The following is a 17322-nucleotide window of genomic DNA, read 5'->3' as shown; positions in this document are numbered from 1 at the left end:
ATAACATTGTTCATAATAAATTTTATTTAGTTTCCTAAGAGCTGGAAGAGAGATTGTCAGCATGATTGAATAAGATTTGATGGGAGTGTGTCTTAATTTTAGGATCAATGTAAGGCTTGTGCTATACAGTTCTCACTAGCTTTGCTGTAACAGAAACAATAGCTTTTTCCTTTTTAGGTGCTGCAAGAAGAGTTGCAGATCTCCAGGCCAAATGTGTTTTAGGCAAACAAGCATTTTCTGGATCCATACATGATTTCAAAAAGTATAGAAGAAAACTTCTAAAATCCTCAAAATAGATCTTACTTTTGAGGAACAGTGGGCCTGATGAAAGGATAGAATACACTTGATGTATACATTCTGCTTATGATTATTTCTCTCTAACTGCACAACAAAATAACTAATAAAAAGTTTCCCAAACTAATAATCTAGACTTAGAATCATGCTTGATCATTACACAGATGTGAAAACAAAATTACATAAATCATAATTTAAATATTCTTGATTTTCAGAAAATTCAGTGCTTCAAGTTCTGCTATCACTGTAAAAGTACAAGACAAAAGGAGAGAGGAGGGATAAGCACAGTTTAAAATGCCAGTATTATAACTGATTGCTGGTATTATAACCAACTTTCTTTGTTATAACAATTTCCATTGTTAAAATCAAATATTCCATAATATTATAAAGATTTACATGAGAAACATGTTTCATTATAGCTAATACAAGAATTGTAGCCATCCTATTCCAGTTTCCCCCCAAGAGAATGATCAAAATAGATTTACTATGACTAAAAATATAGATTTTCTTTATAAGCTACAGAACCCCAGCAATCATTTTCTGCTTTTTCCCCACCTCAAAAAAGTCAGGCAAAGTCTACAAAAATAGCAATTAACTTCAAAAAATAGCATCTTCCAGCAAATTTAAGTTACATTCAGATGTTATATTAACTATTTATAAGAACCTAGACTCTGGCAAGATACTAAAGAGAGATGTGTATGTTTCAAGTCTCCGTATGAGAAGAGCTGCATGGCCACATCAGATTAATTCCAATTTCAGTATCTGGTTTGGTATTCATGATGCCATCTGTTGAAATCATTGTAGAAAACCACTATGCTGCCAGAAGCCATGCCTGTCATTATACACCTGTGAAAGAAAAATACACAGAAAAAAGACCACAGAATCTTTATGCTGAAGTAGCATTTAACTACACATAGCTTTATCAACATTAAATTAAATCACAGATAAAGTTGTGTTTGATAACTCATAACAAACAATAATTTTAAGACCTAGGTATTTCTTTCCATTCCATCAGCTATATCCGTTATCCATTTTTTCATTGCAAAAAGAGAAACCCTGGTTTGGGACTGGTTTAAATGTGTCATCCCAAACTAGTGTGGTCAGAAATGTTCAATGACACCTAGCAAACCCAGTCTAGAAGTTAGATTGATAAAGCATAGAATCCTTCAGCCACAATTTTGCTTATTTTGAAGTAGGAATTGTTCACCTTGAAAAAAGCCACCTGGCGGGAATTACTATAAAACACATTGTTTTTAATTATTGAGCTGTAGCTGCTAACTGCTCTGTACTTGAAAAAATCCTGTATGAAGTGATGCAATCAACACCCAACTCACTCTCACCTTTGGTCATATGAAAGAGTCATGGATCGGATTCCAGCATCACAACCGGGATAGGCAAAAAGCTGCTTGAGGTCACACACTTGCCACACCATAACAACTCCATTGTCTCCTCCTGTAAGGAGATACTGTCCATCACGGCTCAGCTGAATTGCCTAGAACAGGGAGAGTGACTTTTAATAATGAAAGAATGTTCACATTAGTTTTCTATTCCTTAATTAGCATTCCTTAATTAGCATTTCATAAGACCAAGTTATTTTGTTACAGAGGTGGGATCTATAAAAAAGAGGTTGGATAAAACACGTATTTTATCCATTATTTTTGAATGTAAAACGTCAATACAGTGAGAACTATGGCTATCTGAATGTAGGGTATTAATTCTCTAATGAGCCATAATCATAGGTAGCAAATGGACTTGCCATGAAATGCGTATATTTCTTTATCCCAGTCTTCTGAAATTCTATTTATTATACATTAAGGAAAAAAGAATATATCTTTAATATTTTTTTACAGACTGATACTGGCTACTATTGCTAATGATCTTTTAACCAATAAGTCTGTATAAGCATGGTTGTCTGAAGAAAAAGATAACGGCAATAGCTCCTGTTTCACTACATCTAAGAGTAGGATTGGGTCATGATTTCTATTTTCTACATACAAGGACTTAGAATCTCACGCAACCCATTCAAAATAAAAGCATGGTTTGAAGACCAATCCACACAGCTATATTCTTTTATTGACTCGACACTCCACAAGGCACTCAGCATGACTGTTTGAGCCTATAATGGAATTTTGCCAGCCTCATATCCATGTGAATGCAAGGAGATAATCACAGAGACAGAACAAGAAATGCTGTTTAGGCATACTTCTGCCATACAGAACATTTTGCCATTATAACATTTCTAACCCATCTGCTGTTTTATTAATTCCAATAGAAATTGAATTCTGTTTTAAAATATGTATATCCAAATTTCATGCCACAGTGCTATCATGATGCTATCATAAGAGTCAAATGTGTGCTAAGAATTTTACACACCGACACAGACCTATTTGCCTCACTGAGATGCCTAGCAATAAACAGAAGAATATTGAATATGTAGCACGTAAATAGACGACCGCAGATGGAAAAATGACAAAGCTAATATCTTGTTTTTAAAAAAATGCTCAACTTATACTAGCTAACAAAGCAAGTACAATTACTTGAAAGATTATTCATTATAACTAAAATCAATATCTCTCTTTTCCTTGTTTCATAAATGGCTGTCTCCTAAGGGTATTTTTTAAACTGCAGTGAAGACTATGACAAATAATTATTTGCTACTGTTATATAAAATTAAGCTGATGAAAATCTATTAACCCTATGGTTATGGTTCATTTGAGTGTTATACTGGAGGCTTTTTATTTATGCTATATTAAAAGGTAAATTAAAGCCATTAATCTTTAACTCATCTACCAGTGAACTCAGTGTATTTCTTGAATAAGAATAATGGAATTTGGACTTTACTAATAGATGTGGCATTTTAGTGACCTATCTAATTGTGAATGGAAAACCCTGATTGGAAGGAATATATATGCTTGGAAGGCAGACATCATGATTTCACTTTAAATGCCTTTAACATTTAACAAATAAAAATATGGCATTGCTCTAAAAAATTGGAAAACAGAAGATTTAAATGTAATGTAAAGTTGCTTTAGTATAAAAAGAATTTGGAATTTTACTACTTCAGATACAAGAGGCTTCAAAACATAGAATTTAAGGCATTCTTAATAATGTGTTGTTTCTAGTTCACACTTCATGGAAGAGTCTCAAAACTCAGATTTTTGAAAGACCATTATTTATAAAAAAACAGACCTGTCAGCCTGACAACATTGGTATAAAGCAGCAAGAGCCTGTAAGATACTTGACTTTTCAAAACAGACTCAGGAAAGAAAAATAAATTGGTTCCTTTGGGTGAAATAGCATGTTGGCCTTGTTTAGGGTAGAATAACGTTAGTTCTTTGGACTGCCTGCCAACTTAGATTTAAGTTACTCGTTAAGATATCTAAACATTGTAAGGCAGATCTGCCTGGATATTCTGTTAGCCAAAGTTCTACTGAGCAATACAATATTTAAAACAAAAACAGGTGGAAAGCTTTGATTAGGTTCTGAGTACATCCAGACAGCCTAAACATTTTTTTTTTTGGTAGCATTTCTTGTAGTTATGTACAAGATAGTAAGTTAGGAGATTAAATAAAACAACTGGAAATTTCAGCTTTTTCAACATTCTACAAGCCAAGCTTGCACCTATATAGGAAAGTATTCTGAAAGATTTCAACAAGAAATTACATTTTTACTCTATATACCCCCATTTTTTACCCATAAACAAACTCTGAAGCTGTTGGACTCCAGTGCCTTGGGCAGAGACATTGTGAACACTGTGGTTTTAATCTTCCAGTTGCCACTTCACTTACAAAATGATAAAATACAGAAGCTCTGGGGAAAATACCATGGATTGTTTGAGACTAAAACTCATCTGGGACTGTTCAGAAAAAATAATAGTATGGGATTGTATATACTACTGGCCTAGAGAGAGAAGAATTTCCATTGCATAAAGAAATGGCCTTGCAAGTGACAAACACTACAGAAATTGTTTTACCAAGCAAAAGATTGCAGGATATTTTATAGATTTACTGACCTAGCTGACAACATAATCACAACAGAAAGTGGCTATCAGCATTTTTACTGTAGGAAACATAAAACAAAATCACTAAGCCGATGAAGAGTTAGGATAATATACCCATAAATACTTGAATAAGAATAGTGAACCACATAACAATTATAAAGGAAGGTACAAACCTATATTGTTTTAATATAGCTGGTAATGTGAAGCAAATAAAAACAAAAGCTAAGTCTATGTTGCTATAGAAAAAACATGCCTACAATATTCCTTGGACCCTCTTTTGTTATCTTCCCCAGTTTGAGCAGGTATAGTAGCAAAATACAGGTAGTCCTCAAATTATGACCATTTGTTTAATGACCGTTTGAAGTTATTACGGCACTGGAAAAAAGTGACTACTGGTCCTTGCACTTACGATTGATGCAGTGTCCCCATGGTCACGTGATCAAAATTTGGGTGCTTGGCAACTGGCATGTATTTATGATGGTTGCAGCATCCCAGGGTCATGTGATCACCATTTATGACTTTCCCAGCTGGCTTCCAACAAGAAGCCAGATTCGCTGAACGACCACATGATTTACTTAACGACCACGGCAAAAAAGCTCATAACATCAGGTGCAACTCACTTAACCATTGTTTAGCAATGGAAATTCCAGTCCCAATTGTGGTCGTAAGCCAAGCAGTCAAGGACTACCTGTATAGCAAGGGTGTAATCTAAATTGAGCAACAGTGAGTTCTAACAATCGTCCTGATCTGAAAATCACCTCAAGATAGGGCTCCATGAGATAAAGGCTCCATGCAAATTACCTCAAAATGAGGGCTCCAGTAAATTTACTCCCAGGAAATCTAAGGTAACACTGAATGTTAAAGGTGGGTCTTCCTCCATTGTTGAGGGCACAAGATGTTCAATGTCTCCCACACTGTGTTGGCACTCAGACTATGACCATTTTCTTTCCTGCATGAACCCTCCATGCCTGAACTATTTCTCTTCCTCTGCCACATTTGCACTACTGACCTATTCTGGTTTCTACCCAAGAACCTCAACAGATGATAGTTCCAATGTGGATTTGCTCCATGGTGAACAAAAGTAGTACAGAAGAATAATGGGTGACTTTTTCCAATTCCTACCTGAGTGCATCTGGAGCCCCATTCTTAATTAAGAAGGGAAGTTGGGATCAAGCATTTACCAAAGTGCCATGTTCATTAGGGAACCAGAAATGTTTCTCCTTTGATGTTGGTATGCCCTCAGAGCTGTCATTCCCTATTCACTTCCTCTGCTATTGCTGTTAAATTTTGACTAACTTTTTTTAACAACCAGACTGAACCAACTAGATAATATTTTGTACTGTAGGGAGAATGAGATTTGTATATGCATCCTGTATCCAGCATTTTGTGAAACTAGAGGGCTATGTAAGATGAATCCATTCTCTGACAAGCATTAAATCAAGGAAAATAATAAACAGTGTTCTTCTGAAATGTCAATACAGATTATGTGTAGCCACTATGCTCTTCCATAGTGATGGGTACTGTCTATAGGACTACATATGTCTCCCTGAGCTTTGGGTGCAGTCCAATGTAACTCTAAAAGTTGCTTTGAAATTGTAATTTCTAAAAAGATAGAAGTAGAAAATTATTGAATACACAGAATACAATAATAAATATTCATTTATTTTCAATTAAATTGAAATTTATTTTTTTGTCTAGCCATTTTTTTGGAGCACAGCTTCAATATGCTATTCAACCTAAGTGTGGCCCACAGTCTGAAAAAAGTGGTGTGCACCATGTTGTGCAGGAAAAGATTATATCATTCCTATTTTGAATTATGAAAACACTAAAAGTTACTTCCAAAATTAATGCCAGTTACTATTCAGATACTACAACTATTTCATATGTGACATTAAACAATTTATGAACTACTATTTATGAACTACTTATATATACTTATGAACTAATAATATTCAATAATTACCAAACACAATATACAGAGTGGGATATATTTTAAAGGATATTAAACTTCTAGAAATTAAAAATAAGACTTCAGTATGACATGCTTACCCTTATATTATCATCTGTTTCCATAGTGGCTTGTAGTTTTCCATTCACACTGAATACACAGAAATGACCATTGTCATAGTATATGACACAGTGACCCTCTCTTGATGCTTGGATAAGTTTTGCTTTCAGACAGTTTTCAGGAGCTTCTAATGTCCTCAGTAGATCCCCATTCATAGAATGTATGAGACACGATCCTTCTGATGAGGGAGGTTTAAAAAAAATACAGCCATTAAAAATTCAGTATTAACCCTTGCTAAATATACTAAACTGATTTGACTTTACTAAAACTAAAAATAACTGTGATTTTAATGTTCAGTTGTAAATGGCCTCTAATAGCTATGAATAGATATTTGTAGATGTACAGATGACAAACAGACATTGCTATACCACAGTTCATTTCCGAGAATTCCTCATCAATTGCCATATTATTAGCGCTGCTGGGAAACAGCATTATCTGGAGGGCAACAGGCTGTCCCCTCTTTGATTGTATCAGTTCTTTGACTTTGTTTAACCAAACCTTTTTGCTCCAACTGCTGTATTCCAAAACCATAAAAACAACATAATATTTATATTAAGCAAGCATGGAGGTGTCTTTGTTTATTTAAATCTATTTATGTGGTCACCCATCTCATAAATGCAACACTGGGTGGCTAACAAAGACTAAAAAATACAATATAAATATAATATATACAAAATACATTCCCTAACCAACACAAAGTAGCTCCTGAAAATGCTATAAAACAACAACTTGGGCTCAATTACTATCCCAGTCCCCCATGCCTGGGAAAACAACCATGTCTCCAAGGTTTCTGAAAGGTGAGCAAAGTCAGGGCCAGCTGAACCTCAGGCAGTATGATGTTCCAGAGGGCAGGCAACGCTATGGAAAAGGCTGTGGTCCTGGGTCCCTCTAGATGACAATCCCTAACTGATGGAACTGGACCATGCTCCTCCTGCCCGACCTAATGGAACAAGTAAAAACAATGGGAGTAAGGCAGCACCTCAAATACCTTGGTCCCATGTCATGTAGGACTTTATGGATAATAACCAACATCTTGAATTGCATCCAGAAGCAAACCGGCAGCTGGAGAAGCAAAGTTGTAATATGGGCATACTGAATGGCACACCCATAATTTCCCATGTTGCTGCATTCTGGACCAGATTGAATTTTCAGGGGTACTTCAAGGATAGCCCCATGTAGAGTGCATTGCAGTAATCCACTTAGGAAGTGACCAAAGCATGAGTGACTGGGTAGTGTTCCTGATCCTGGAAGGGATGCAATTGGTGCACAACACAAGACTGTGCAAAGGCCCACCTGGCCATGGCTGCCACTGCTCTTTGAACAACAGACATGAGTATAGGAAGACATCCAAATTGCACACCGTTCTGTCTGGGGTAGTGCAATCCCACCAGAACTAAGGATGAAAATGATCAGAGAAGACAGATTAAAGTCTTCCAAGACCATAAGCCTTGGGAACTCACCATCAACTTAGCCATGGAGCCCAGCAGTTCAGGCAGAGAGGTTGCTATGCACAGGGAGGCTGGTACAAAAGCAACAATCCCATCTGACCCCTAGAGCCAAACTTAACAAATTGGTATCACACCCAGTCACCTCTGGGGCAACACCTCTGTACATCACCAGAAAGTCCCAGATGACCAGGCCATTCCACCACCCCTGCTGTGGGGTCTGGCTGATACCGCACTTCTAGCTCAGAGGACAACCCCTCCCTCAGCACCCATCCAAGTCTTGGTACTGGACGCCAGACTTGTCCTTTCATCCATGATGAAATTACAGATGCAGGAAGTGTTATTACAGGCAGACTTAGCTCCTCCTCTTTATAGCACTGCACTGTGGGCTGCAAAATAGCTAATCAGCATGTTGTCCATTACAGACCAACTCCACCATCTCTGTCATCACTCAAAGAGGCTCCCACATCATTTCCTGCCTGTAAGAAGCAGTCACCTGTGGCCCCAGTCACCTGAGGGCTGGAGAAGAGGCCCAGATCATACTGGTCGTTTTAGAGCACAGAATCTTGGCCCCAGTCCTGACATCCAGCATGGGGAACTCCTGGAGGGCTCCACAATTCAAAAAACAGCCTCCAAACTGTCCTTCAACTCCACAAACCATCCTCAACTTCCTAAACTCTCCAAACCTTGTGTCTGCAACAACTACTGTTCAATAATGGGGGGGGGGGGGCAGTCAATGTCCACATTTATGAGGGAACCTATATAATAGTATATACTAAAAATAGGCAAAATTAAGTAGCAAGCAAATTACAATATAAAAGGATGAGATTTATGAATAAATTCATTGTTACTCTTTTTTCTTTTGGATGAAGCGGCCTTCCAACAAAACTAATTCTAACCACGGGCTTATAGAAACAACGTCCTTTAGGATGAATGGGATTATATCTGTACAGGAACAGATTTCACATGCCAACTAGAGTTCACACATTCTAAGGCATGGTTAACATTAAAAAATAATGGAGTAATTCTCTTCTTTTGGAAATGAATCAATTAACACTGGTCTCAGACTGAGGGGGGGCCAATACGTTTTTTTTTCCATACGGTAAGCAGAATAAAAGGGGAAGAAGTTCAAAAGTAGAACGGCTGATTAATTGTCAACAGAAACAGAAAAGTATATTTGCTGTAAAATACACTTTGACAAAAGGCATTTTCAGGACAAAATGCATGTGAGAAACCCTGTCTATCAAAACAAAACATCTGGAGAAATAAAGCCAAGGGATAACTGAAATAGATGAAAACTTGGTCAAATGAACCTGATCAATGGATCAAACTGAAAACCTATACAGGTAATGTTTTCTTTTGTAGTGGTCAGATTCCCTTGAGAAGACCACAAATAGGATATTAATTTAAAAGCACTCTTGGTATCTTCTAGCCATAGAATTAAGTTGTGATGAAAGTGAAGCATACTATATTTCTGCTGTGTTTATTTCTTGATCTTTTAGTGTACAGATGCTCAGGCTTGTTGAAGTGCTAATTTCTTTTTTTAGAAGTTATTTTTAATACTTTTAAACAGCAATGAGAAATCAATGACTATAGGCAGCCTCCAGGTCCAGTTTAAAACTCACCATGAATCTCATCACTGAAATTCAATGACAAAACTACAGATATTTCAATATCCATTCCCCCCCCCTGCCCACACACACCAATATTTTCCCTGCAAAACAAATGTGCCCCTTTCCTCTCTTAAACTCTCATCATCCTGTTGGGAACCCCTCCCTGTGGAAACCTCAATTATGATCCACTTTCTGATGAACATGATTATGTAGTTTTGCTTGCCTCAAACCGAAGCGCTTCTTGTGAAATATTTGCTAAAAACTCAAGTTTCAGTGGATACAACTCTATAAACCTGGTTTCAGCTTACATTTCATGTCTTCACTTAGCTTGATGCCAGCCATCTCTGCGGGTACCTTGGTGGCTTTTATTAATGCTGTCAAAACTTTTCCTTGCTTTCATTATGAGATCACAGCCTTTTGTTTTCTTATATCTTGTATAAGGCAGCCTTGTGAGCAATGCCCAGACATGGCAAACACTCAGATCCTGAGTATGCTATGACTGTACTTATGGAGCTAGATGGAATATATCACTCTTCCAGTTGCTTTTTATGCTCCACTTCCAGCTTCTAGATTTTCTTTAAAAAAAACCCTTTAGCTACATAAAATGTACATTTTATTTTATAATATGCAAGTGGAATTGATTGTTCCTGTGTTTGTATCAGATTAATGTTAATCCTTATCAGCTTGGCCAATCATATTGTCATACTATGATCATGTATAAGAGGATTCAGGGCTGTCTTTATTAGTACATGTATTGTGGATATGTGCTGTTGGGGATGGGGAAATGTATTTCAGACAGACTATTACAGGTTATTGTTGAATATATAAGCTTCCCTTTGAGAGTCAATCAGGGTTTGTCTCTCTTAATCCTGACCAGAGGAGGAGTCCCAGTAAACATAATCTGTATGTGTTACTTGAAACTAACTGTAACAAGGGTATAACTCATCCTGCATAGGGCATAATATATTAGTATGAGGCTTTTTAATATTGTTTATGGTATCACTTTAGTAAAGTGACTTGCACTGCTTTTGTTTGTTTGCGTTGTGTGTGTGTGTGTATGTAATTTTTCCAGACCAAAAAAATAGGTCTTGCTCCTATTCTAAAAGTATAAGCATCTTTGTTATAAGATTCTTCATTGTAAGAAATAAGTATTTTCAAGGAAAGCTTTTTAAAAGACTGCAGTAAAATGTACCTTTAGAACCACTTATCACTACACCAAGTTCAGCACAAATTGCTGCACAGGTAATCTCATAATCATGTCCAGTCAAGACAGCCCGAGGAGCAGCTGTTTCACCTGTAAGTAGATAAGTAAAACAAACATTTCTTAGTAACCTATAATCAGTGTGATTTTCACAAGCAAGAACACAATGTGTTCTAAGATTTTCACATTTCAAGCAAATGTATAATTCAGTTCTAATGAGCAAAAAGGAAACATATGAACTGGAATTATGCTGTTCATATATGTAGCTATTTAGCTTCTGAGCAGATACTATGAAAACCAAATTTTTTTTATGGCACAGAGCTCTATATACTAGGTTTTGCTACAAGCTATGGTTTGTCAAATCATGTACCAAACCTAAGTGAACACCACTGACTGCTACCTATCATACCACTTTGAACATTATAACAGACAACAGATACATTCAGAATCTGAAAAAAGTAATTCAGCAAGTCCACAAGACTAGTGTTTCACCAAAAATCAATCCTTCCCCATGGCAACTATAGATGGAAAGATGTATGAAGAATTCTTTTCAGCAGAGAGCAAACAACAGTGCAAGGAGTTCCATTACTGTATTAAAAGAACTATCCATGCAAGATGCAACTCAACTGAGTGGGGACCATAGCCCAATGGTAAAGCTCAGAGTTTTATTTATTAAATTAACATCCTGAAGCATAGAAGCAAATACATTGCATTTTAAGAACATTGGATACTGCTTAAGGGATTTTATGGGCAAGATGCATCCAGTGATCTATTCTCATCATCACTGTTTTTTTTTAATTTGCACAAAGATAATTTTACATGATTTGATCAAAACACTTTACGCTAAAATTGTACCACTTCTATAGAAACTTTTGAATAATGATGCCAGTTAATTTGGCTGGTCTTATTTTAATGTTCTATTGCTTCAGTGGTAACACTTTTGGCAGCACTGATAATTTGGTGTATTTACATACGTGTTCAATTTTAGTTTGTAGTAACTTCTAGAAACTTTATAATAAAAATCTTTGATTTGCATTTTAACACAAACCTTCTTGATTTGTACTTCCTAAACCTAATATGCAAGCTGAAATGCAATTATCTTTCTATATTTGCATTGTATCAAATTGTGAATTGCAGTTCTTTATTTTCTAATTGTGCCTAAACTGTACAATTTCTAGAAAAGTGGATATAATATACATGCATTTTTCCATATAACATACAAAAGTGGAGAAATTACTATTGCAGTCACTACACTGTGTAAAATGCACATACCAACAAATAACAGAATTGACAGATTTGTCTAGGCCTAGTAATTAAAAAAAAATGTTGAATACAATCTATAGCTTATTTTAAAGCCAGACCAGATATTATAAAAAGGTACACTGCTAAAACCTGCTGTTTCAATGTCATTCTCATTCTCATGGAGAGTTATTAATACTTACTTTTCTATGCAAATGAAGTCAAGGTTATTTCTCAAACTCACCAGTTAGCTACATTGTGTAATTCAAATCTATACACTACTAAAAGGATGCAGTAACATGGCTGGAGAATAGTAAGGTCAGGCATTCAGTGTGAGCTCACCAAAAGGCTACCATTCTTATTTAACACAGACTATCCAGAAAACTTTGGGGGTCATGTGGCTAAGAGTCTGAAAACATCTAGAGTCAGCCTTGAATATAATTCTACCACTTCCATGAATTAGGACTTTCAACTAGAACTTTGTATATGAAATACATTAGACTCATGGTTACAAGACTCATGAGCAAGAGTGCATGTTTATAAAGGGAAAAGTAATAATGAATTCATCCAAAGAGATAAAGATTACTCTGACGTTGTTAGATTGGTGTGGCATTTGAAAAATTTATGAAGAATGCTCCATAATAATATCAAACATTCAAATGCTAAATATTCAAAATCAGTAAATCAGATAGTTTTGAAGCATAACATTAGACACAAGTCAAAAGCAATACAAGTAATATGTTACTAATCACAGTAATTTATGCTACTAAACTGTAGGTATAGTAATATATGTTAATATATATGTATTTTTCCATATAACATATAAAAGTGGAGAAATTACTATTACAGTCACTACACTGTGTAAAATGCACATACCAACAAATAACAGAATTGACAGTTTTGTCTAGGCCTAGTAATATGTTAGTTACCCTATTTACTATGTATGTTATTATACATTTTAACTAGCAACTTCCTTGTAACAGCAGGATCTCTCTTACAGAAATATGCTCTGAGATGTATTCAATTTAATATATTTGTTTTTTAAAAATATGTAATGACTATAGATACACATGACTACTGAATGAATTATGTATGATTCTTTAATTAATGAAATACTTGCTGGTTACACGGATTTGAAAGTGATATATTCAAAAGCTTATGTTATTTTTTTCACTGAAGGGTCTTCCTTCTACTTATAGAACATGAATCTTTTGAAAAGTCAGCCTGCCTCCTTTGATAATAATGTTAGGTATTTAGGGGTCTTCATGCTTCTGATTTTTCCAAATAATGGGCTCAACTCACAAGCTGATGGCAGAATAGAAGAGATTTCTTACTGCCTCATAAGATTGTCATGGTTTTCACCAAAGCAAAGGGAAAGTTTTACTTTGTGGCTGCTTTAAGGGGCACCACTTCAAACTTCTTTAAACTTTTCAAAGTAGCTTAGATGTCTTCTTTGAAATCCTAGGCTAGTGACTTCAAAGAAGCAAGGCTTTGTCCCTTAAACAGGTTCATGATTACTTTAAGGAAGGCATAAAAAGAATGTTGAGTTCATCTTTATGGAAATCCGTATAGGAAGATTAACAAATCAAATGAAATTAAAAATTCTTGCTAGTATTTAAAATACAACTATTTCATATATCTGCTTTGTAGAACATTATATTTAAAATTACTTCAAACTTGTTAAGCACTGCTTTTAAAACTTATATTTGGTATTTAATATCACCCTCAGAGTCTAATAAAGTCTGACTTATAAACCATACAAAACAATATTTTGGCTCAAGAGTTACCAGACACAAAACAACTGGTTTATTCTGAAGAGTTCTTTTTTTTTTTTCCCAGTTAGCTGAAACTATAACTCTTTTAGAATGAAAGTGTATTTTAAAGCATTGAACTCAAATTTAAAAATGTAAAAAGAACATTGCATGATTCATGTAGGAACTCTTGAAATTAGGTCAACTTCTTTTCCAGTTCGAAAATATTCACACGACAGTGTAATGTTTGCACTGTTATGAAGAAATTACTATTTTTTTCTCCCAGGCCTGACTTTTGTAATGAAAAATTTTAAAAAGGATCTGCATTTCTTCAAGAGGTAACTGAGTGAACATAATGGTTTGTATACAATGCAACAGTTACTTCAACAAATTAGGAATTGTCTTCCATTATATCTTTCTTTTACAAAGTAACCAATTCTTTTTTAAAAAAAAAAAAAAACAACCTTTCCTAAAACAAGCAAAACTAGGCTGCTTATGAGTTGTAGTTAAATAATTTTCTGTCATGGCGCCAGCCCTCCGGAATATAATTCCTCTGGAGATTAGATTGGCCTTCTCCCTCTTGGCCTTCCGTAAGGCCTTGAAGACTTGGCTCTGCTTGAGCCTGGGGACTCAGGTGCTTGATGGAGCCCGTTTTGTGGCTATGTTGAAGGTGACTGACATTTTGTAATTTTTTCCTGGCTGCTGTATATTTTATGTTTTTTATATATTGTTTTTATCTTTTTTAAAATATTGTTACTCATCCAGAGTCATATACTTGAGTTAGCCACCCATATAAATCTACTAAATTAATTAATTAATTGTGTAAGAAGCTGAGAGCTGAACAAAAAAATCTCAGCTGTGTTGCAAATACAAACTCAGTATAGCATTCTAATATTTAATATGAATAATACTATCACATTGTAATTAAATAACACTGCCATCTTGCTGCTGATGCTTTAGTATGTTTAACTTAAAAGAAATAGACTAACAAAACTTACATGCATCACCTAAAAAACCTAAAGTGATTGTCAGAGTAGAGCAAAGCTATGAAGTATTTAAGTTTGAAAACAATTCTTCAAGCAGGAACAAACTATACATGGTGAAATTGTTGCAGGCATGCACACAAAAACATGTCCAATGGTTTCCAGGAACTTACAGTATTATATCACTATAATTCCATCCTTTTATTCTATCACATAAATTTCATAGAAGAATTTGGGGCTGAATGAACAGATTAATAATGTAAATATTATATAAAAATCTGTAACCCAATGCCACAGATATGGCATGCATTATACTTATTTACTATATGAAAGAACTTTATAAGAACAATAAATAGCATTGGATACAAGGCAATAAAGAACTGGAACACAAAGACCTGCATTACATCATGGAGCATTAAAGCATTCTGGTCATTCTGTAAAATTTCATGTTTCATTTTAGTGATACCTGAGCTTAAATACAGCAGTACTAAAAATTGTTCTGCATCTAATCTGAAACACAAATACTATTCTAGTTCTCTATAAAACAAAAACCCATTATACGTATTTGTCAGCACAGTGGGAGGGGAGGAATGAATAATGAACATCTATTGTGGGAGATGACCAAAGAGTGTGTGAACTGAGATTTCCACTCAAATGTGGAACATCTAGTAGGAAGCAAGAATCACATTTACAATCAAGGCAGGGAGAGTCTGCAAGCGTGGTTTTTCAAATTCTTCACAGCCCCTTTACCAGCAGTCACCATAGGAAGCATCTGCACTTTCTTTTCCATAATTAAGTAATGAGTCTATATGTGTTCACTTTGTCTTCAGGGTCTAACCAGACTGAGCACATAAGTGTTATCTGGGTATGTGCATATACATGAGTTTCCTATGTGTTGCCTCTGCATACGGTTTGTGTGCATGTAAAGGTCTAATCAGAGTGGTGCATATGTGTTGCCCCTAGGTGTCTTTGCTTGCATTTGGACTTTGCATTGCGTTGGGAGGTGTGCACTGGAGAGCACAGGACAGTCTGGATCACAGGAACAGGAGCAGGGGATTAAATGGAGAAGCGGACAGCATTCTGAGAATGCAGTTTCACCACCTCTCCCATAGGAGGCATTGAGGGACATTTTTCTCAATTTGATTTCTCCACAGCCCCTGGCTGGATCCCGTTTCTTTCTGAAACCAATATTTCTTTTGCTGTCTCGTCCTACCACAACTAAATTTGATTTCATTCTATTCTGTTTCCAGGGAGCTATTCTGCTGAAGAGAAACAGATCAATGAACAGACATATGGAATCCCAAGCCCTTTTATATAATTTCTCTCCAATATTCCATGTGAGTGGAGAATAAACATAAAACCCAGAAAATTAAAGAAGGCAAAAACCCTTCTTTTCAAACTGATTCTGAATTTATGCTATAGAGTTTGGCTCTTGTGCTTTCATTCATTTTGTTCATACTCTTTTTTACAGGATACCAGAGAAAAATATTACGCGTGGAAACTAAGCCTTATATATTATAAGCGTTCAAGATGATTGAACAACTCTATAATGGCAACAACTCTATTATGTATTCCATGCTATGTGTTGTGTAAAAAATACCAGGAAAATGTATTCTGCTCCTCATCTAAAGTCTTCAAATCACAACAATAATAGCTCTACAATAGATTAGCTCTACCAAATCATTTTCCAGGCACATGCAGGCAGTGCAAGATAGTGGCAGAAATGCACTGGAAGTGCTTTACACACTAAAGAAGTGAGGATAAAGTGTTTGATATATGTTTCTGGTTTGGTAACATACGCAAAGGAGAGATGGTGGCAGAGTTCACTGTTGCTCAGTTTAACTCTGAATTTTCTCATTTTTTGTATTGGCCTCCTGATAAATTCAAATACCAGCTTAGATAATAGAAAATTATGACTTGTGATGAAAGATCTTTGCAGCAGGTTTACTAAAATCAATGGGATTTAAGTTAGCTTTAGTGAATTTAAGTGTCATTGATTTCAATGAATTTTCTCTAATTTTGCACATTGTTCTTCTTCAAGGCCTAAATAAATAGTACAGATTGCTGATGATTTTTTCTTTCCCTGAAAACAGCTAGTGGAAATTTTTTTAAAAAATGATGTCATTGACTTCCTCCCCTTCAAAATTAATTATATGGAAATTATTTATTTACTATTTGGAAACTATTTCAGGGAAAGAGTCAGCAGCAACCAAGAATTATCCATATTATATGCGAGACATTGAATATTTCTGTAGACACTTGTAAAACAAAACCTCAAAACTATTCATGATAGAAAAGTGTGATATGGCACAAAAGCTACAAATACATCCTAGGACTGTAATCAGAAATTTTACAATCACAAAAAGAAACTTCATAGCCTGCATATCTCTTTTATAACTACTCATTTGAGTAAACCAGAGGCAGCTTGACTATTCAATTTTAATTGCTGCATGATGAAAACTAAGTATCTGAAATCAAGTTGGCTCTAAATCTTTTCTAGTCACTTAATGAATCCAAGTGACCTTTCAGATGGAAGTGAACACACTGACAAAAATGACATATAATTGTGATACAAAACTGAAAATTTGATGGCTCTGAAGTACAATGGGAAGGATTTAGTTTCAATATTATAAAACAAACTTTTCACACTGAATTGCTATTACCAAGAATTGCATTTCAGTTTCAAATAATTGCCAGCAGATGTCACTCTAAGATGCTTGATTATGTT

At 35.4% G+C, this 17322-nt stretch overlaps 1 protein-coding gene across 3 annotated transcripts in view; it reads right to left on the bottom strand.

Annotated features, from left to right (window-relative positions):
* Nucleotide 1: 1 nt before the first annotated feature.
* LRBA (LPS responsive beige-like anchor protein) overlaps nucleotides 2-17322 on the bottom strand; it is a 427822-nt gene continuing 410501 nt past the window's right edge. For all 3 annotated transcript variants that reach the window (XM_088132764.1, XM_088132766.1, XM_088132765.1), the window contains exons 54-57: nucleotides 10613-10714; nucleotides 6344-6540; nucleotides 1635-1786; nucleotides 2-1140 (exon numbers count right to left, since the gene is read on the bottom strand). In XM_088132764.1, coding sequence (XP_087988890.1) covers nucleotides 1050-1140; nucleotides 1635-1786; nucleotides 6344-6540; nucleotides 10613-10714 — 542 coding nt within the window. In that variant the 3' untranslated portion in view covers nucleotides 2-1049. The remainder of the gene's footprint in view (nucleotides 1141-1634; nucleotides 1787-6343; nucleotides 6541-10612; nucleotides 10715-17322) is intronic.

The sequence above is a fragment of the Python bivittatus genome, unplaced genomic scaffold, assembly GCF_059951505.1.
Source record: "Python bivittatus isolate LINGU-HERP-01145 unplaced genomic scaffold, Pbiv_v1 ctg000070_np1212, whole genome shotgun sequence".
Classification (NCBI taxonomy): Eukaryota; Metazoa; Chordata; class Lepidosauria; order Squamata; family Pythonidae; genus Python; species Python bivittatus.
Note: the sequence above shows the minus strand (reverse complement) of the source record. Positions and strands in the feature narration are given on the sequence as shown.